We start from the raw sequence: 21,559 nt of genomic DNA on the forward strand, positions 1-21,559 counted from the left end.
AAGAGCCACCCTCTAGTCAGCCACTGGTCACCTGATGCCCCATTTCCCAGGCCCCCTGCATCACCTTAGAGAGGAGGTCATTACGCCCTAGGACCTTGTGGGACATCTCAGGTCCTGACTTCAGGATGAGGTTCCCAGGCTCTCCCTGCAGGAAGCTGGTAACTACAGAGGAGGCCAGCTAGGCCCTAGGTGCCATTTCCTGGCCTCACTCCTCCCAACTCCACCAGCAGTACAGGAAGGGCTCTGGGGCTCTCCTGGAGGAGAGAGGCTACTGTGCCATTCCAAAGGCCTTGCCTGGGTCACATGGCCCACTTCTACATCACCCTGGGCCTGGTGCTTATTTGCCCAGCAGTGGACATTTGTAATTTTCAGCCCTGGGGAAGAAACAAACAGCTGGCCCCACATAGCCCTTGGAGGGTGAAGGAGAAGGAGCTTAACAGGAGCCCCTTCATGGGGTCACGGTGGCTTCTGGGGCCCTGGGCCGACCCTTTCTCTAGGAGCCGGTGCTTTTCCGTCCCACAGCACATCTTCCACTAGAGGCTGGAGTTAAAGCTTGCTTAAGAAGCACCAGTGGCTCACACCTGTAATCCTAGCTTCTTAGGAGGCTGAGTTCTGAGGATTGTGGTTTGAAGCCAACTGGGGCAGGAAAGTCTGTGAGACTCTGACCTCCATTATACCACCCAAAAAGCCAGAAGTGGCTGATCTGTGGATCAACTGGTAGAGTGCCAGTCTTAAGCAAAAAAGCTCAGGGGCAGCACCCAGGCCCTGAATTCAGGCCCCAGGACTGGCACTCCCAGCATTCAGGAGGGAGGAGATGAGGAATTGAAGACCAGCCTGGGCTACACAGGGAGATCCCGACTCAGAAGGAAAGCAAAGCCTGGCGCCAGTGACTTGCACCTATATCCTAGCGGTTCACTGCCCTGGCCCCGAGTTCAAGCCCCAGTACCTGAGCCAGGCAAAACTTGTTTGCCGTCCTGAAGCCGGTGCGGGAGGTCTGCTCCTTTCACGGAGGGAATTAATGCAGGAGACCTGACTACACTGGAGGGGAAGCGCGTCCTGGGACGCAGGGGGTCGGCGGGAGCCCGTGCGTGCGTCCCTCCGCACATGCGCCTGCACCCCTGCGCGAGTGCGCTTGCGCGCGTGCTCCCGGGAGAGGCGGGGGTGGCGCGGCCTGCCCCCGCAGCTCCCATCTCACGCCTGTCTGGTCTCCCGCCGGCCCCGCAGGTCTCGGATCCGCAGAGAACTGTTCATCGAGGAGATCCAGGCCGGGAGCCAGGGCCAGGCCGGCGCCAGCGACTCGCCTTCGGCCCGCAGCGGCCGCACCGCGCCCGGCTCCGAGGGCGACAGCTGCGACGGCGTGGAAGCCGCGGACGCCGAGGAGCAGGGCGGCCCCGCGGCCGCTGCCAAGTCTCAGGGAGGGCCGGCCGAGGCCGAGGCCGAGCGCGGGCCGGAGGAGGCGCCGCGGCCCGCCGAGCCCTCGGGGGCCCCGGGCACGGAGGACGCCGACGACGCGGGCCGGCCGCGGCCACCGCCGCCGCCCGAGGGCCCCGCCGACGGCCCTACTCCCAGCCCCGCCGCGCCCGCCGCCGCCGCCGCCGCCGCCCGGGAGGACGCCGCTACCTCAGCCGCCGCGCCCGCCGCGGGCCCCGGCGCCGCCGAGAGCAGTTCCGCCTTGCCAAGCACCAGTGCGCCCGCCGCCGCCGCCGCCGCCACCACCGTCCCTGCCACGGCCGCCGCCGCCGCCACCACCACGGCCGCCGCCGCAGTGCGCAGGCCCAGCTCGCTGCAGAGCCTCTTCGGCCTGCCCGACGCCGCGGGCGCCCGGGACTCGCGGGACAACCCGGTGCGCAAGAAGAAGGCCGCCAACTTGAACAGCATCATCCACCGCCTGGAGAAGGCCGCCAGCCGCGAGGAGCCCATCGAATGGGAGTTCTGAGCGCCCGGGCCAGGTGGAGCGGATCGCGGGCCCGGCCCGGCCAGGCCCGGCCCAGCGAGGCCACCCGAGCCCAGCCGAGGCCTGGACGTGTTGCGCACTTATCGCCCTGCGGGCCACAGGGCAAAATCGCCATAGGCCAAGGTGCATATAGAAAACAAAGGAGCATTAAGCCCAATCTATGTCGTGTTTTCAAGGAAGAAAACGGAAATGTGTAGTCAAGCTTTTTTGTACCCTCAAGTGTTTTTTTTATTGCCCTAAGTGATTTCCACAGGTTCTGGAATAACTCTTTACAGCTTTGCCTTGCGCCCTCCTCTTCGTGTGGGCTTAAAAAGAGAAAAAAAAAATCAAACCCACATATTAAAAGGGGGCTTTTTATCTGCCATCTAATGGCTCAGAGCGATAATACACTATTATCTTCTTAAACCAGGAAAGGGGGGGGGGATTTTTCAGAAAAAAAAATTTAAAAAAGAAAGCTTTTGTAGCTGCCCAGTTGCCACTAAGAGATTGCACAGTCAGGCCGACTCTAAACACACTAGTTTGGATTCCTAAATATTTTCAAGAAAAGAATCTTCTCGTTTGAAACTTTGAATTGAAATAAAACACATTGACTCCACGTATTTTTTAACAGAAAAAAAAGACAAGTCACATCAGGAAAGTATCTTGATTTCGTGGTAGCTGACGTAGTGTTTTCTTGTACGTGAATAGACTCCTGACGTAGTACACATTGATCCATAGCTTTAACTAACTCTGGGCTTTTGCTGGCCAGAGTTTGTTTAATACGCTCCATTCTAGGCCAAATCAGGACAAAAGAAAAGATCCGAATCTAGGTATTTTATAATCTGCTTTTTAACCTCTAACCGGAGAGCACGTTGATCAGACCTCATATGTCGGAGGTTTAGGAGACAAGTTGGAACTGTAGCGTGAACCCATTCATTTTGTTTAATTTATGGTGTCTACGTCTATGTGTGTCCTGTCCCAGCCTTGCAAGAAAGGGTAGGCCAGCCAGGTCGCAGCTGGCAGTGGGGGAGGGGCACCTTTCCTTGGCAAACAGAAGGCACCTCCTTTGATACCACTCCCAGGTGCCTGATGGACCCAGGCGCCGCTGCCCTCCCCCTCCTCCCCCAGCGCCATGAAGGCGCACTATGTTTCCCCTCTTCCCACCACAAGCACTGAGGACCTGTGATCCATGTGGGAAGAGCTCTTCCCTGCAGGAGCGGGACAGGGGGCAACCTGGGCTCTGCTCCCACCCCTGTAGAAACAACCCAGACACACCAAAACGTTGATGCTCTTTGCTTCCAACCCAGACCACTGGCCCTTTCCTTCAGTTCTCCTCTTGGGAAGTTCTTTTTATGCACAGTTTAGAGCAGTCTAAGTACAAATCAACAAAAAAAAAAAAAAGAGAGAGAAAAAAGTCTAACTTGTCTCTGATTCCTCCCATTGTCTATGTGTATATGCGTGAGTTCAGAGGTGGATGGGAGCGTGTGTGCGTGCGTGTGTGCAATTTTCTACGTCCGTGTATTTTCTTAAGTACCTGTGCACACATAGAGTGCAGTACTGCCACCTTTTTCAATAAGCTGGTTTATCAGTTACGGCTTCTACAAGTTTGCTAATTTAGACTCCTTTAATTGCCATATCTTTAAACTAACAATAGATGATTTCGGTATATATATATTTTTTTTGCTTATTTATAGGTGCTGTATTTTATTATCTGATTGTTAGGAAGGGATGGAAGGGGCAAATACTCTTTAGAGGGATAGACTGCCGGCAGTATTGGGTATAATTTTCAAGATGTAGCTGTCATACTGTATATTACTGATTGAAAGCTTTTGACCGTATTGTGTATCATGGAAACCTTTGTCTTAGGTCAACATCTTTGGATGACATTTTAATGGTGCATTCATTATTTCTTAAGTTTAATTAATATTACTTTGTTCTTTTTTTTTTCTTTTTTTTTTTTTTTTTTGGATTGGGGGGTGGGAGGGAGTTGGAATTTTAAATGTCTGCTCCCGCGGTCACACAGTGTGTTGATTATTACTTACTTACCTTGTAGGACTCAGACTGTAAAAATCCAAAAGCACATTTCTTTGCATGCTTTAGAATTTACGTATTTCATTTACAGTCTTTAAACCTACAACTGCAGCACTTAAGAGTTTTCACAGATCTTAAAGAGTCTCTACACTAAAGACAGTGTCTTTTCATGAATGGGAAGTTTCCAGAAGGCTCTAGGAGGCTGGGATGCAGGCCCTTTGTCTTTGGTTGTGGAGGTCCGCACTTGCAATCTGGCTTAGTGGGAAGATAATTCATGGCAGAGGGGCCAAGAGGAAATGGATTGATATCCAGCTGTAGGCGGGCTAACAGTGAGGTCACACCCAGAAACCCCAGGACAGAGAGAGGCTGAGCAGATGGGACTATGGGGTCCCCTCCACTGAACCTCAAGGGGACTTTGCCCTCTATGAAATGCATCTCTTAAGACCTAACTTTCATCACCCTGAGAGCGGAAAGTAACAGACTAGTAGGCTTCACTGTTGCTTAGCCAAGGGATTAAATCGGAGGAAACAGAAAAGTTTAGATTTGTCTGGTTCTCCTGGCTAAATGGTTACAGTCTAAAACAGCCATGCTGGAATTCAGTCATGGGCAGATGGAAGGGGAGGGAGGTGCTTCTTATGTTTGAACTCAGTCACTGTTCATTTCCACTCTTGTTCTTCCCGCCAGACTTCCATCTGGATGCTTGATGCGATCAGTTGGTTAGATTTTTCTTACAGCTCTGGGTATATATTTGTTCCTCTGTTGTCTTTTTTTTTTTTTTCATTGAGATCCTAACCTTGTGATCTTTTGGGTTAAGCTACCACTGTCTGTAATACTTCTAAGAGCTGCCACAGGATAACACAGAAACTTGTGTCCAGGCCCCTCAGTCTGAGTCTAAGGGTTCATTTTTCATCGTGATAAGCAATATTCAAGTGCCTTGAACAGCGCCCCCTCGTGGTGACCTCCACTGGCTGGCTGGGGAGCCCAGCCAAGCTCCCGCAGGCAGCCAGCCCTCCTTCCTCTTTATGCCCTGTCGGCTTAAAAAGCTAATTTGTACCTCTCCCCAGGGGAAATGGTTCCCTATAAAACACTAACACTTAATTATAAGCTCCATTATACCATTTTAAATGGCTTCTTTTTTGTTAATTGGAGACAGCATTCATAACTTCAGACTTCTGCCACTACTTGGCTAGCTTGGTGGAGGGCTAATTTAAAGTCAGTGTTCCCATCCTGCCTGAGCTCCCCTGTGCTATCCAGGTGGCCAGTGTGGGGGTTCTGTCTCAGACCTACCCACTTCCCCCAGGCCTGGATCCCTGCTCACCTGGGAGTCGGAATGTGTGACTGCCTACCCATTTCTGCCAGACTTCCCACTAGAAAGGACAGTCGTGGCTACGTGCCAGACTCTTATTCTAGCTAAGTCACCTGAGATGGCTTAGGGTCTGGCCCCCAGGATGCGGATTTGGGAGAGGCGGACAGGAAATTTCAGACTGTCCATCCACACTGCTCTGTTAATGGGATAGAGGCGGTAGATCACAGCTCTCAGCCCCATCCTCCAGGGCAGGTCCTCGAACCCCCGAAGCACAGTGTCTCCCCACCCCACAGCCTCCTGTCTGCATGTCCCCCTCCCCACTTGAAAACCATCCTATCTGGCACAGGTAGCCTGGTCTGGCTGTAGTACCCGCACAGAGAGCAATGGTGCTGTGTCTCAGGCAATCAGACTGTATTTCTTTGTTCCTTTAGAGAAAAGTCGGTCGGAGCTGAGCCTTCTGGGCTGTGTGTTCTGTTCCCCTGACTTTTCCAACAGATCTTGCTGGAAAATGGCTGGGGTATGTGCATGTGCCCTTCTGAGATTAGCACCAGTGACCCGGTGATGACCCTAGTAGAGCTGGGCCAGGAGCAGCTGTGCTGGGAGATGGCGGCACTGCAGGCGTGGCGGGCCCATCCCTGGGGGCCTTAGAGCAGCTGGAACATCACTGTCCCCCCTCATTTGTCTTCACACTCCTCATTTGTCCCTGTCTACCTCACCCGGGCTCCCCACCTGATACGGCTAGTGGACTGGGGATGCGCAGCTGCCCGCCCACCAGGCCAGCTTTTTGTGAAGACAGGCGTTTGTGCCATGCGGGGTTCATGGATTTGCTTGTCCTGCAGCTGTGTCCTGTGCAGGAGTGGCTGAGAGGCCTTTGCTGTGTGAGCTTCCTGAACAGCTGTCACGATCCATCCCAGCCGCCCTGTTGTCCTGGGCTGCCCTCAGCTGGCACGTGATCTGATGGATCACCACAGCCTTCCATGTCTCTCTCACTTCTGGCATTGGGGTGGTGACTGCTGCAGCATGACTGCTTTCTCCCTTGTGAGCTGCAAACATCTCAGGCATAGGGAAGGGTCATGGCTTTTTCTGCGGCCTGCATGCCTTGACCTCCCCAAATAGCATACCTGTAATCCCAGCTTACTTGGAAGGCAGAGTTGGAGGATTGTGGTCTGAGGCCAGCCCTAGGCAAAAATGCAAGACCTGATAAAGCAGCTAGGTGTGTGGCTCAAGTGATAGAGCACCTACCTATCAAGCAGAGGCCCCTGAATTCACACCCCAGTATGGCCAAATAAGAAAAAGGAAGTCCCAGTTTTCCATTCAGTGCTGAAGAAAAGCAGCCTCTAGTGCTGAGATTGCATGTTGGGCCTCCACTGTGGAGGCCCAAATCTTCTTCTGATGGGAATTGGGAATCAGGATTGTGTGGTTTGGTGGTCAGGCATTCATTCACCAGGGCAAGGCTTGTGTTCAGGTGGTCAGGTAGTGGCCTGGGACTCTACCAGAACCTGGCTCCCTCTCCCCAGGGCCAAGCCTGGCTAGCACTGGGCCAGCTGGCCCACAGAATGGTCCAGTTAACTACTAAGTTCACTCAGCAGATTACCCTTTCTGTAAATGAAATCTACCAGGATAAAAAGGAAAGCAAATTCCCCAACAAAGTTCCAGAAAGATCTCATGTTTTAAAAAAACTTGAGAGAGGGGCTGAAAGCCAAGGCCAAGACCTTCAGGGCCAGTCTGGATGGAAAAGAGACCCCTAGGCAGCCAGCAGACCCTAAAACCAGCCCTGGTGTCTGAATTCCCATGGCTGGAAAGCCATTTCTTCCAGTTCTGCCTGCCCCCTCCATGGCTTGCCCACAGCACTTGCTCTGCCACTCCCCTCCAAAGATCCAAGCCCTCGGGGCAGCCTCACTTTTTCATTTGGGGATGAAATGACATTTAGCTTTAACAAGACATTTCCAAAGCACCTGGTCTCTTCCAAAATGCTAACTTTAAAAGTTCAGCATGGTAGGGAAAGAATTCGGGGAGGTGGGGGAGGAGAGGGGCTCAAAGAAAAAAAGAAAAAGCTGTTGAGAGAAAGACATTTGGCTGTGTGTGTCCCTCCCCGTCCGATCCCCTGTGCGTCAACTTTGAAACCGCCTTTGAGTTGCTTTGCATGGGTCCGTTTTCTTCGTAATGTTAAGAAGTAGAGTCTGCGTCACTGTAATTTCTGTACTGTTGTGGCTTTAATTTCTGCTATGTATCACGCTTTCTGCGATCAGAAAGAAAAGGTGCCTTAAACCTCGATGTCACAGCTCTGACACAAGCACATTGCGCAAGTGTGGGAACTTTTCGTTGGCAAAGCAAGATAGACCCTCAGCCAGATGCGTCCGTGCCGTGGGCTGCTTCCGGTCATACTGCTCCCGCTCACCTCCTTCCCTTTTACTTTTCTTTTTCTTTCCTTTTTTTTTTTTTTTTTGAGTTTGCTTTAAACAGCACTTAAATATAAGATGGCTATGTGTAAAAGCTCTGTGCAATGAAATCATGTTTCTTCATTTTGCAAAGACCGCGAATTGCACACCAAATGAACTCGAAGTAAGCTTTAGACCAGGACAATTCAGGTTGCGGATGAGTTTATATTCACTGTAGATCTGTGTGTTCATGAAACTGAAGGGCAAATAAATCCTTCTCCCACTTTCCCTACCCTAGCCTGGGGTTCAGCCACTGAGCCACCCCCCCCCAAGTGTCAGATCACAGCTGTCCCTCCTGCCCCCACCCCACCCCCTTTCCCCTGTTGAGATGCCCTGCTGCTGACCTGCCAGTGCGGGAAAGATGATTAGAAAGTGTTTCCTCAAGAAAAGAATACTTTCTATCCATCGTCTTGTATTTATTATTAGGTTAACCATTTGAGCGCTCATCAGGAGTGTGTGTGTTGTTTTGTGTCCTGATTGCTTTTGCTGTCACCCCAGTGACCACAGTCTTCACACACACACACACACACACACACACACACACCCTGGTAATTGGGGGGGGGTAAGGCAGGCACAGAACCTGTCTCCCCAACAGCCACCCAAAGACGTGGTCTTCATACATCTGAAACTTTTGAATGAGAGAATTGAACAAAAAATTTTAAAAGCTACCGGTGCCAGAAGTATCAGGAACAGCAGAGGGAAGCATAGAGAAGCCACATTCAGGTCCCCAAAGCCTCCTACAGCCTCCTGAGACTACTGGGTTCATGAAGGTTCTTTGGTGAGCCCTGATTAGGGGGGCGGTGGCACTGTGACGCGGCCTGTGAGCCAGAGGGGTTTTCTATGGTATCTGCATTGCTGGGGGGAGGGGGGCGTCCTTGTCATTCCTGCATTCATAGTTGGCTGCAAACCTCCTCGTGAAATGGCTGGAGTGTGAGCGCCTGAGCGGGCCAAGGGGTCGTATGGGGGAAGCCCTTCCCCTCCAGGATGGTTAACTTGGGGGGGGACAGTGAAGTAAGGCCTGCCAGCAAGACACCGGATTGGCTAATCAGTGGGGAGGGTGCAGGAGCTGGCTTGGGGGTCCCCTCTCACTGGAGGATCCCGCACAAGTGGCCCAAGGCAGGGCCTTTGCCCCCAGACAGCCCCTGACTCATCTTCCATGCCATGACTTCACCCCTTCTCTGAAATGATTGAGGTTCCCAATTTTATCATCTTTGGGGGAAAAAAATCCCCTCTCCTTGGGTTTTCATTTTTTTTCTCTACAATTAGTCTATGCACCTTTCTCCCTCTCTTCCCCTCTCCCTCTCCCCCCTACCCCCTATCCCCCCCTCTTACCAATTTCTGCATCTTTCCTTGCAAAGACAAGTGTCTCATGCCCCGCCCTCTGAGACTGCCACAGGCAAACGCTGTGCATTTTGGAGACATGAGAATTCATTGGACTCTTGAGCATTTTGAGAGTAGCTTGTTACAAACGTGTGGGGGGAGCCCCTTTCCCGTGGAATAGGAGACCTAGCTCTGCCTTTTGTGCAATAACTACTTCCTGTGCAAGCCGGTGGCCCACGCTCCTGCCCAGACTACTAACCACAGCACAAGACACGTGTCCCCCCATGGCGAGGCCCGCACCCGGGCGGCCTCTGCCCAAGGCCCCTCCACACCCCGCTCCTCCCAGCACATGGTGGGGGGGGGTCGACGTTTTAGCAGTATTTTATATTTTCTGTAACGCACTAAGTCTTAGATGTTTCAAAAGTTCGTTTGTTAATACAATCACAGAGATTTTTTTTTGTTCCTTCTCACAAAAGACCCAATTGACCAAAAAAGAAAGAAACGAAAAACAAGAAAAATAACAAAAATGAAAACAACAAAAAAAGCATAATTTTTTTTTTGTACAAATAGCTTTGAGAAGCCTCTTGTGTCTCGGTGGTCCATCGCTGATTTCTGGCTATTTGTTTTTCCTGCAAGAATCAAAGTGGATGTGGCTGGCGTGGGGGTGGAGAGGCACCCGTCCGTCCCTGGGCGTCGTCCCTTCTGTCTGGTTAGCCATATGTCTGTCCTTTAACACTGTACAACGGTCCTTCTATGACATAGAAAAGCAATACCACTGAGATGCACCCTGTATTAGTCACTAGCACCCTAGGTGTGATCATTGAAGTAAATATCTTTTATACAAACACAACCCTGTGTCAGCTGTTTTTATTAAAAGTGATCCGGCGCAAGCACTCTGACCTGGAGACTCGCCCTTGCCTCCCTATGCGTGTACTGTCCAGTACTTCCGGGTACATGGCAGCCTCCCTGCTTGTGGGAGCTCCTCACATAGTGGGGGCACAGCCAGGCATTCCGACCCAGGCGGCTCCAGCCTGAGGCCTGACCTCCCCCGCTCGCGGAAGGTCTTACTTTGGCCCTGGCACTATGACAAAGAAGGACAGGCCACCGGCACTGGTTAGCACTGGCTGTTAAGGAGGAGATGGTGATTTGTGTGTTTCTACAACAATTGGGGTCCCTTCTATCATGCCGTCACCGGGCAGGAGCAGTGGGGAAGGCTTTGCAGAGTTGGCTGCCAGGATGGCCCACTCACGATCTGAGGTGATTTGTATTAACTGGCCAGCCTGGCAATCACTCGCCTGTGTTTTGGTTTGGAGGTTTGAGATGGAAGCCATGTGACCCGTGAGGCCCTGGCCCACTCCCATCAGTGGCCACCTACCCCACAGCGCAGGGCGGGGCATCAGAGCATCTCCTCCAATGGGAGGCCCATTCCCATGGAGGGAAATTAGCATATAAAACCTTAAGTGTACCAGTTTGGTGATGAATAATCCTAACTCTCCTGTTGGCCAGATTGCATACACTCCATAGATTTTGAAGAATCTATTAAACCATGAAATGTGCAAAACAAACTAACAGCACAAAGTCTTTTTACCCAGAGCGTCTCCCCAAGTGCTTGTAAAGTGAGATTTCATTTAGTAAAACCGCAGTGGTACCGTAATAGTTTGGTAGAGTTGTTGTTTGCTTTGGGATTTTTTTTTTTGTTATTGTTGACTTTGTTTGCTGGTTTTGAGCAGGGTTTGTTTCACTATAGAGCCTAGGCCGGCTGGCCTGGGAATCTTCATCTTTCTGCCTCTGCCTCCTGACTTCTGTGATCACAGGTGGGTGCCACCACACCTGGTTTTGTGCATGGTCTTGCAGGGCTTTTTAGAAACTGCTGGCTCTGGAGGCTGAAGATGGGAGATAACTGGTCGTGTTCGGGGATGGCCCCATGCCAGGCAAAGTTCCGGCCTTCCAGGGCTTTGCCTTGCTTTCGTCCCTACCGCTCAGTAGGTCAGAACAAGGTTGCAGGCCTTGGGGGCTGAGGGAGATGGTGAAGGCTTCTCCCCGAGGGCATGGCACTTGAACGCCTGCAAACTCCTGTCTGCCTGTGTTGGTCGGGACCTCTGTGGGCCCGTCTTGGGACGTGGCTCCCCCCGTGGTCGTGGCAGGCCCATGTTGGGGCACTTTCTCCAGGCAGAGACCTGGACCTAAGCCGTGCCCCTCCATGTTGGGAGCTTACAGGGCCTAAAGAGGGGACCTGGCTGGGCTAGTGGAGTCCATTCTGAGCACCAGTGCCAGGAGTTTGCGTGAGTGGACTGGTAGCCACTGCTGTGACCATCATGAGGGGACAATGCTGAAGGCCCCAGACATTCAGATGGTCCATAGAAAGGGCTGGGGCAGAATGTGGGGCGCAGTGGGGTACAGAGGTAAGGTTTGATGGTGCCACTCGCTGTCGAGGGAAGAATCAAGTTGTCTGCAGTCCCTTCTGGGCCCCAGGCACATCGGCCAACACTAGGGGTGTCTGATGGTCCTGGGGGGGGGGGGGGTCCTGAGCAAGGAGGATACTGTAAAAATGGCAGGCCACTCAGGTGCCAGTGGCTCATGCCTGTCAGCTGCTCAAGAGGCTGAGATATGAAGATCACAGTTCAAAGCCAGCCTGGGCAGGAAAGTCCATGAGTTTTTTTTCTTTTTCTGTTGTGGGGCTTGAACTCTAAGCCTGGGCGCTGTCCCTGAGCTCTTCAGCTCAAGGTGAGCGCTCTACCAGTTGAGCCACAGCACCACTTCTGGTTTTCTGAGTGGTTTATTGGAGATAAGAGTCTCACTGACTTTCCTGTCCGGGCTGGCTTTGAACCGTGATCCTCAGATCTCAGCCCCCTGAGTAGCTAGGATTACAGACATGAGCCACCACTACCCGGCCCATGAGACTTTTATCTTCAATGAACCACCAAAACAAGCCAGCAGTGGCATTGTGGCTCAAGTGATAGAGCGCGGCTAGCCTTGTGTGAAAAGGCCTCAGTTCAAGCCCCAGGACTGGCACAGATAAAAGACCAAGGGGCAGAGTGCATTGAAGCAGGAAGGGCCCAGGCCGGTGGTGTGGATGGCAGGAAAGCCAGGTCCCCCTCCTGCTCCCCCCTACATGGGTGCCCAGGACGAAGCCAGATCTGGAGGGCAGCTGTGGGGTGGGACAGGGATGAGAGAGGAGACACCAAAGGAGATGTAGTGTGCACATAGACAGGCCACTGAACTGAAGCTCCTTTGTACAATTACTTAAAGATCACTTGAAATATATATATAAATAGCAGGGTGCTGGTGGCATATGCCTGTCATCCTAGCTACTCAGAAGACTGAGATCTGAAGATCACAGTTCAAAGCCAGCCTGGGGTAGGAAAATCTATGAGACTAATTAACCACCAGGAAACCAGAAGTAGTTCTTTGGCTCAAAGTGGTAGAGCCCTAGCCTTGAGCTGAAGAGCTCAAGGACATCGCCCAGATTCGTACCTGAGTTCAAGCCCCACAACTAACCAAAAAAAACAAAAGGTTATATAAATCTGCCACTGGCAAATAACCTAACCTGCACCAATAGCTACCCACGCCCCTGGGCCTGGAAAGTAGCAGGTGCTTCTGAGTGACTCAGACCCAGTGAGGAGGGGAATGCAGTTGACTCAGATTCACTCTCAGGCTAGCTCAAACCTGTGATCCTCACTACTTGGGAAGCAGCAATCTGAAGATCAAGGTTCAAGGCCACCCCCATGTTCCATCTCTACCAAAATCTGGGCATAATGGGGCATTTTTTTCCCCTTTGGTCATGGAGCTTGGATTCTGGGCCTCGGCTCTCTCCCTCAGCTCTTCAGCTCAAGGCTCATGCTCTACCACTTGAGCCACAGCTCCACTTCCGGTTTTCTGGTCATTTATTGAAGATAAGAGTCTCATGGATTTTCCTGCCCAGGCTGGCTTGGAACCATGATCCTCAGATCTTACCTCCTGAGTAGCTAGAATTACAGGAGTGAGCCACCAGCGCCTGGCGTTAGTGGGGCATTTCTACAATGCACATGGGAGTGCTTTGGTGAGTGCCAGTCTTCCCCAGTGACAAGTTGGAGGTTCACAGCCCAGGCGATGAAAATAACCAAGGCTAAGAGGGGCTGAGACATGGTTCCAGTGTCTTGCATGTATGAGGCCCAGAGCTCAGTCCCTTAGTATTGCCAAAATAAACCAGCCTGGCGGAAGCCGAAAGGTGGCTAGACATCAAGGAAAAGGTTTGGGGCCAGGTGTGGACTGGGGAGGTTCCGTGCAGTCATCAGCTTCGGACAGCATCCAGGTGGCCAGGGCAGAAGGGGAGGGAAGAGGGGTCCAACCAAGGATGGAGCCCCAAGATGGCGCTGAGAGAGGAGCAGCCGGTGGTGAAGGGTTGGGGGCCCTGGTGCTCCCTGCCAAAGCCGCAGTTGGGACCCAGAGCCAAGGTGGTTGGTGCTCTGTGACAGGCCTAGGGGACCTGGTGTGGGGGGTCGTGCACACCTGTGTGTGTTCTAGATTCCAGTACTGTGGGGTGGGTGCTGGCCTAGCAGGTGGGCCGGGCCCCACAGACACGCAGTCCAGAGCGGGGAGGGGGGAGCCGTGGGCACACACCCAGCCCAGGCCACCTGAGTCCACACGTGATCTGGTTTCCGTCTCTCTGTGCCCCAACCTTTGAGTGGGGGGGCCCCACGCCCTAATGCCAGCTTGGACCTTGCTGGGGTCTGCTGTGCCTCTGTGTGCAGCACCCTGGGAAACTCAGCGGCCTCCTCAGACCCAGGCCAGTGCCACCTCTGCCCCATACACCCCCCACTCTGCCTACCACCGCCAGGCCCCATCCGAGTGGGTGAGCGCCCCAGGCCCCCCATCTGGGGGTCCCCAGCCGGCCCACTACAGCCCTCAGCTTGGCCTCCCTTTAAATTTGAACCCAGGGCATGGCACTTCCTATAGCTAACTCCTCCTGAGTTATCTGGCAGGTGGAGACCACTACACCAAGCTCGTTAATTGAGATGGAGTCTCACTGACTTCTCCCCAGGCTGGCCTTGAACCTCAGTCCTCCCAGTCTTGGCCTCCTGAGCAGTTAGCTCAGGCTTTACTTGGAGCCCAGGCTCATCCCTGATTTCTCCCATGCTTCCTGCCATCTCTTCTTGACCCCCTCCCCACAAGACTCTGGGCCTCAGGCCCCCAGGTCCTAGTCCCCACCATCCCCCCTCTCCGGCTGTCCACCAGTACCTCCATAGGCCAGCGCCAAGCTAAGCTGCTGCCCACCCCTTCCCCATCTCAGGGGCCCCAGATGGGGTGTAGGCCTCCTCGCTGGGTCCAATCCTCAGTGGAGTCCCTGAATCTGCTGCCTCCCCCGAATGGGCTCCCCACGTCAGTCAGATAACATGCCCAGGGGCAGGCCCAGGAGTCAAGAACATTCTAGGATGTTCTAGAACATTCCTGCTCAGGGCCATCTCTGGATACCTCATGTCCACCCAGAAATGTGGCCCCAAGTCATGGGCATGAGTGTCCCTCTTGCGGAGCACACAGCCCATAGCCAAGGCCCTGAGGTCCCCCTGCCTCTTGCCACCCCATTGTCAAGCTCACGGCTACCACAGTTCTTTCCCCTGCTGGACAGAGCGTGGGCAGGGCTTCTGCACGCACACAGATCTGTCCTCCATGCAGGGGAGTGGGCATCCACCCCAGCAGCACCCCTTCCCTCCCCATGCCACACAGCTCCAGAAGCAAACCATCCACGTGGGGGGAGGCTGTTGGTGGGCACGAGAATGGCGGCCCCCGCACGGCCCCCACACGGGGCTCTAGCAGGGCTGAGCCAGCTGCTGGATGCTGGCCTCTGGGGACGGGGGCCATCTGGCCAGGCGACAGTCCTGTCCCCAAGGGGCCCTGGCTGTGTCCCCAGGGCTAAGGCCAGCATCCTCCCTGGACAACAAGTGCCAGGAACGAGCCAGTGTTCTCCCTCAGCCCAAACACAATGTCACCTTTGTGTTGCTCCCCGCTCTGGCCCCCTGAGCAGGTGGCCAAGGCATGGATCTCTGGGTGGGCCTCTCATCAGGGTCACCAGGGCCAAACTCCAGCCTAGTCCTGCCCTGAGATCTAGCCTGAGCCCCAGCCCCACCTTCTTGTGGGGGTTCAGTAAAAGGACTCCCCAAATGTCTGAGGACTAACTGGAGAATGGAGCCTCTGTGCATTTCTGAGGCCATGGTGCCCCCTGGTGGCCACACCACCCACCCCAGGGGACGCTGAGTGAGGTTTTTGACAAATGAGGACCAGAGAGGGTCCAGTCCAGAGCCAGAGCCACACAGCATCAGAAGCAGGGCACCCACAGGCTCTCCTTGAGGCACCGGAGGACCCCGAGGGGCACAGGCTGGGGAACTTCCATGTTCTTGCCCCCACACAGGGCAAGAGATCTCCCACCAGAATTAGCTTGAATTGGTTTAATTTGAGACACAACCTCTGGTCTCCAGGCAAGGAGACCGGAGAGACTTGGGGGCCTCCACCTCACCCCCACTGGCACTGGAGCCTGTGGCAGGGGTGCCACGTGGGTGACACATCAGCTGGGGAGTGGCCCTCCTTGGTTGGCTCATGGCGCCCACCCAGCCTTTCCCAGCCCCTTCTGCCCCAGGTCCCCGTCATCATCCCCAGGGCATTAGTTCTGGTGGAAAGCTGGCACTCACAGGCCTGGTGGTGCACACCTGACATCCCAGCGACTTGGGAGGCAGAGAGAGGAGGACCATGGATGGTCTGAGGCCAGCACTGGGCAGAGTTAACGAGAGACTCCATCTGAAAGATAGAGATAGGCCTAAAGGCAGGGCTCAAGTGGTAGCACCAGGCAAGCATGAGGCCCAGAGTTCAAACCCCAGTACGGCCACAAAGAAAAAAGGAAAGAAAAAAAATTAAGCTGGGATTCCTTGTTCTGCCTGGCAGAGGCAAGGGGACACCCGGAATGGGAACTGGGCCACCTAAGGCCCTGGGCAGAGCCAGGGACCCCTGCCTCCCCCCAGCACCATGTCCACCTGGGTGTGGGGGGAACCTCACACCATGTCCTGGGGGGGAGGTATCCCTGCATCTCCCACCCCACCTCCCAGCGATGTGTCTCCAGGGGCACCTGCATCCCCCACACTCGGTGCCGTGTCCCCCCATGGCCCCCTGTGTCTCCCACCACACACACACCTGGCATCTGTTCCCTGGGGGCCCTGCCCAGCTGTCTCCTGGGCAGTGGCCTCATCAAACAGTGGGTAGCAGGACCCCAGGCTTCCCCCAGTCCCCTCTGATGATCGCCTTTCTCCCCCCCCCCCCCGGCTGCAGGGCGCTGTGCAGAGCTGCAGGCCCACGCCACTGAGGCCCTGGCCACAGCTGCTGGGCAGAGGGAGCTGATCGCCCGCCTGGAGCAAGACCTCAGCACCCTGCAGTCCATCCAGCGGCCGGACGCCGAGGTGAGCACCGTTCCGGGAGCACCCCACCGCCTAGCCACCCTATACCTGTCCTTGTACCCTCCACGGACCCCCAGCCCACCCAGACACAGACAGTGCCTGGTATCCAGGGCTCATCTTCAATCCTCTGCCCTGAGAGCCCCAGCCAGAGGCAAGAACAGGATCGCCCCACTGCCAAGGCCCTGGGCCCCATCACCACCCCTCGTTGGTTGCATTTATTGTATGTGTCGATCCTAGAGCTTGAACTTGCAGCCTGGGCACTGTCCCTTAGCTTTTTCACTCAAGGCTAGCACGCTACCATTCCAACCATGCCTCCACTTCTGGGTTTAAAAAAAAAAACTGGTGTACTGGAAATGAGTCTCACAGACCTTCTTGCCTGGGCTGGCTTTGAGCCATGATCCTCAGCCTCCCTGGTAGCTGGGATTACAGGGGTGAGCCGCCAGCCTCTGCCACCCTGTGGAGGTGTACCCCATCCTTTTCTCTTACACACAGGGAGCCGCTGATCAAGGCCTGGAGAAGATTCTGGAGCCCATTAAGGATACCACCCTGTTCTATGGTAAGGCGGGGCTGCCCATACTCAAAAGGTCGGGGGAAAGAGAAAGAGGTGCAAGCTGACAACCCAGACCCCAAAGAGTGCTGCTCTCCCAAAAAGGATGGGGAGTCTCCCAGCAATAGCAGCCTTCAGGGCCACGGGGCCTCCTGACCCTGAGCCCCATCTGTGGCCTCAGCACTGGAGGGGACTGACTGGCCTCCAGCAGCTGCTGAGCCAAATACAGTGGGGAAGCCAGGCGCCAGTGGCTCACGCCTGTAATCCTAGCCACTCAGGAGGCTGAGATCTGAGGATCACGGTTCAAAGCCAGCCCCGGCAGGAAAGTCCATGAGACTCTTTATCTCCAATTAACCACCAGAAAACTGGAAGTGGCGCTGTGGCTCAAGTGGTAGAGCGCTAGCCTTGAGCAGAAGAGCTGAGGGACAGCGCCCAGGCCCAGAGTTCAAGCTCCATGATCGACCAAAAAAAAAAAAACAACGGGGGGGGGCGGCCTCCCAAGCTCCCACAGACCCTACAGTGACAGACACAGTGTCACCTCCAAGCTCAGGAGCACAGAGAGGCCACCCTGGGGCCCCAGGCTCCAACGGGGACACAGGGAGTGGGGTTCCCCCATGTCTCCTCCCACCCGTCCTCCACCCATCCTGCACCAAGCAGCAGCCCTGACCCAGGGGGCTCCGCACAGCTGTGGTGAGGCTGGAACTCCCTGGAGGCCGCCACCCCAAGCTGCCCTCTGCTGCCTCCTAGGAGCCTCAGCCTCGGCCGGCACCCTGCCCGGGGGTCACGTGGACTCCCTGCTGTCCATCATCTGCAGCCAAAGGGAGCGCTTTCGCTCCCGGAACCAGGAGCTGGAGACCGTGAGTCTGAGTCCCCTCGGGCACAGAGCCAGGAAGACAGGCCTGTTGCCAGCCATCCCTGGCAGTGGGATTGGGTTTGCCCCATGCAGTCAGGGAGGGCTTCCTGGAGGAGTCCAGAGAAAAGCAGGAGGTGTTTAAGGTGGATTCTCCAGCCAAAATTGCAGGAGGAGGCACAGGACACAGACACACTGGGCCCCTGCACCCATGTTTTAAGCAGGGTAGTGAGGTCACAAGACGGGAGAGGAAGATGGGTCCCCCATGCAGCCAGTCCAGGACAGAGGCCACGGAGAGATGGTCAGCAGAACACCCGTAGTCCAGGAAGAAATGCCTGAACTGGGGGTGGGGTGGGGAAGGGGATGAGGAAGCAGGGCAGGCGTGAGGCAGGAGGGGGTGGACCCCAGGTGACATCCAGGGATCCCATGGGGTCAGCAGCAAGGAGTCCGAAGAATCTGCTGGCTGCTGGGTACTGATGGATCACGCCTGTAATCCCAGCTACTCAGGAGGCTGAGATCTGAGGATCACAGTTCAAAGCCAGCCTGGGCAGGAACATCTGTGAGACTCTTATCTCCAATTAACCACCTAGAAAACCGGAAGTGGCTCTGTGGTTCAAGTGGTAAAGCACTTGCCTTGAGCTGAAGAGTGCAGATACAGCACCCAGGCCCAGAGTTCAAGCCCCATGACCGACAAAAAAAATCTCAGTCCAAGCCCAGTGATTGGGCTAGGTCACATCCACAAGATCCTCTATAATGGGGACACAGTGTGGGACACTGTGCAGCCCTGAGCTGGGTGCGGGAGCTAGATCCTATCAGGCCCCAGAGACAAAATGTCATGTGTTCCCGTTCAAGCCCCACCTCCAGATCAGCCCCCGCCTCCCACTCCGGCTCCTCCCCAAACTCCTATCTCCCAATAGCATCACAGCATGGAGCATGTGTTCAGCATGAGGCCTTTGGGAAATAACAAATCTCAAAAGCAAATACACAGGCTCTACCCCAGTGTGACCTGTGCCTGCAGTGGGGCTCGGGAGGGGACAGGAAGGCCAGGATGACTTGGACACAGAGAGGGAGCAGTGCCCAGCCAATGTGGAGTCCTCCCCCCACCAGGAGAGCCGCCTGGCCCAGCACACCATCAACGCCCTGCAGAGCGAGCTGGACAGCCTGCGAGCAGACAACGTCAAGCTGTTCGAGAAGATCAAGTTCCTACAGAGCTATCCTGGCCGGGTGAGCAGGAAGCCACAGGGGATGCTAGTCTCCAGGTGGGGAAACCCCAGATTCCGCCCAGTCTCCCACTCCTTAAGCTCAGGAGAAACCCCAGTGGGAGCCTGGAGGAGCTGGTTCCCAGAGCTGGCAAGGGGTGGGGAGAGGTTGGCCAACCAGACAACCCCAAGAACCGAGAATTTAACCCCAGATGTGCCGAATGTGCAGGACAGGCCATGAGGAACTTGTGTTTTAGACATATTTTGAAGATGCCAGTGGCTCAGCCTATAATCCTAGCTAGTGAGAGGCTAAAATTGGGAGGATCAAGATTTGAGGCAAGGGCTGGGAAGGTGGCTCAGTGGTAGAGCGCTTGCCTTGCATGCATGAGGCCCTGGGTTCGATTCCCCAGCACCACATAAGCAAAAAGAAAAAAGCCGGAAGTGGCGCTGTGGCTCAAGTGGTAGAGCGCTAGCCTTGAGCTGAAGAGCTGAGGGACAGCGCCCAGGCCCAGAGTTCAAGCCCCACGACTGGACCGCCCCCCCCCCCAAAAAAAAAAAAAGATGTGAGGCAAGCACAGGCATACATGAGAGACCCCTGCTCAGCCAGTGGCGGGGCATGGTGGCATCTTGTCTCCTTAACCCTGTGTGAGGCTGAGATTGGGAGGGTCAGGACAGCCCAGGAAGAGAGGTCTGCAAAACTCCCATCTCCACAGATGAAGCTGGGTGTGGTGGTATGGGCCTGTCAGCCTAGCTGTAGTGAAGAGCAAAAAAATTCAGAAAGGTCATGACCCAAACACACACCTGGGCAGGAAGAAGTTTTGAGAAACTATCTTAAAAACAAACTGGAAGCATGGCTTAGTGGTAGAGTAGGGCCCTGAGTTCAAAGCCAAGTACCACCAAAATAAAAACCAAACACCAGCCGGGAGCCGGTGGCTCACGTCTGTAATCCTAGCCACTCAGGAGGCTGAGATCTGAGGATCTCGGTTCAAAGCCAGCCTGGACAGGAAATTCCATGAGACTCTTATCTCCAATAAACCATCAGAAAACCAGAAGAGACACTGTTGCTCAAGTGGTAGGGTGCTAGCCTAGAGCTGAAGAGTTGAGAGACAGTGCCCAGGCCCAGAGTTCAAGCCCCATGGCCGACAAAAACAAAAGCAAAAAAAAAAACCACCTCGGCGTAGGGGGTGGGATCACCTATAGTTCTAGTTCTAGCTACTCAGGAGGCCAAGGTAGGAGGATCACAGGCCAAGACCCTCTGAGCAAAAGTGCAAGTCCTTGTCAAAAACAAAACAAAAAACTAAAGCAACAAGGGCTGAGGTGGCTCAGAGCACCTTCTCAACAAGGGCAAGCCCCTGAGTTCAGATTCCAGTACTGCAAAAAAAAAAAAAAAAAAGGAGGTCTGAGAATGTGGCTTAATTCCAGCTTTTTACATTTTGCTTATGTGGTGCTGAGGAATGGAACCCAGGGCCTCAGGCATGCAAGGCAAGCGCTCTACCACTGAGTCATCTTCCCAGCCCTATGTCTGAGAGACTCTTATTTTCAATTAACCAGAAAAAAAAAATCAAAAGTGGAGCTGTGGCTTAAGTGGTAGAGCACTAGCTTTGTGCAAAAAAGCCCAGGAACAATGCCCAGGACCTGAGTTCAAGTCCCAAGACCAGCACAAAAGAAAAAACAAATCCCAACAACCCAAAAAAACAGAATGTGATCCAGCACTCACACCAATCAAAGCAGAGCACAGAAATCCACCCAGCGTGTGGCTACAGGCTAAGGGTCCTGGTGGGCAGTGAGTGAAGGCGCTGACAGTCAGGGTAGGGACCCTGGGGCCAAACCATGGGGGACCAGCTCTCCATCTCCACCCATCCAAGCTGGAGCCACCTAGGGCCACCAGAGGGCGCCAGGACCCTGCCTGCCAGCGCTGCTCTGGACTATGGGCTCCTGCCCCCCTCCACGGAGGCCTGCTTTGGCCCCACACACCCAGGAACCCACCTCAAACCCTCCAAGCCCTGGCCTGGGCCACATGCTTGTGAACTCAGTTGTTTGGAGTTCATGGGGATGACTTGAACCCAGGAGTTCAACACCATTTCCAATTTTTTCTTGAGAAAAACAAAAAGTCATTTGCACACAAATGCCACCCTAAGCTGTCTTGTCCCTCCCAGCCTTTTATTTTTTATTTTAACTTAATTTTGTTTTTTGTCAGTCCCAGGGCTTGAACTCAGGGCCTGGGCGCTGTCCCTGAGCTTCTTTTTGCTCAAGACTAGTGCTCTACTACTTGAGCCCCAGCTCCACTTTCGGCTTTTTCTGTGTATATGGTGCTGAGGAATCGAACCCAGGGCTTCATGCATGCTAGGCAAGCACTCTACCACTAAACCACATTCCCAGCCCTCCCAGCCTTTTATTTCTTGGCATCAGGATTTGCACTGGAGCCTTGAGCTTGTTATAGGAGATGTTCTATGAGTGGAGCCGCACCCCAGCCCCTCATGCTTTAGATTTTTATTTATTTATTTTATTTTTATTTTT

General features: G+C 54.3%; 1 protein-coding gene across 10 annotated transcripts in view; it reads left to right on the forward strand.

The window, feature by feature from the left end:
• Window positions 1-21,559, forward strand: part of Cux1 (cut like homeobox 1) — a 257,137-nt gene that overhangs the window by 231,654 nt on the left and 3,924 nt on the right. For 6 of the 10 annotated variants that reach the window (XM_070033571.1, XM_070033572.1, XM_070033573.1 and 3 more), the window contains one exon: window positions 1,225-9,878. In XM_070033571.1, the coding sequence (XP_069889672.1) occupies window positions 1,225-1,936 (712 nt within the window). In that variant the 3' untranslated portion in view covers window positions 1,937-9,878. Of the gene's footprint in view, window positions 1-1,224; window positions 9,879-16,321; window positions 16,450-16,938; window positions 17,003-17,740; window positions 17,851-18,950; window positions 19,068-21,559 lie in introns of those variants that run through there. The other 4 variants (XM_070033577.1, XM_070033578.1, XM_070033579.1 and 1 more) reach the window with 1 other exon arrangement.

This window comes from Dipodomys merriami, unplaced genomic scaffold (genome assembly GCF_024711535.1).
Source record: "Dipodomys merriami isolate MVZ:Mamm:240054 unplaced genomic scaffold, mDipMer1.0.p SCAF_22, whole genome shotgun sequence".
Taxonomy (NCBI): Eukaryota; Metazoa; Chordata; class Mammalia; order Rodentia; family Heteromyidae; genus Dipodomys; species Dipodomys merriami.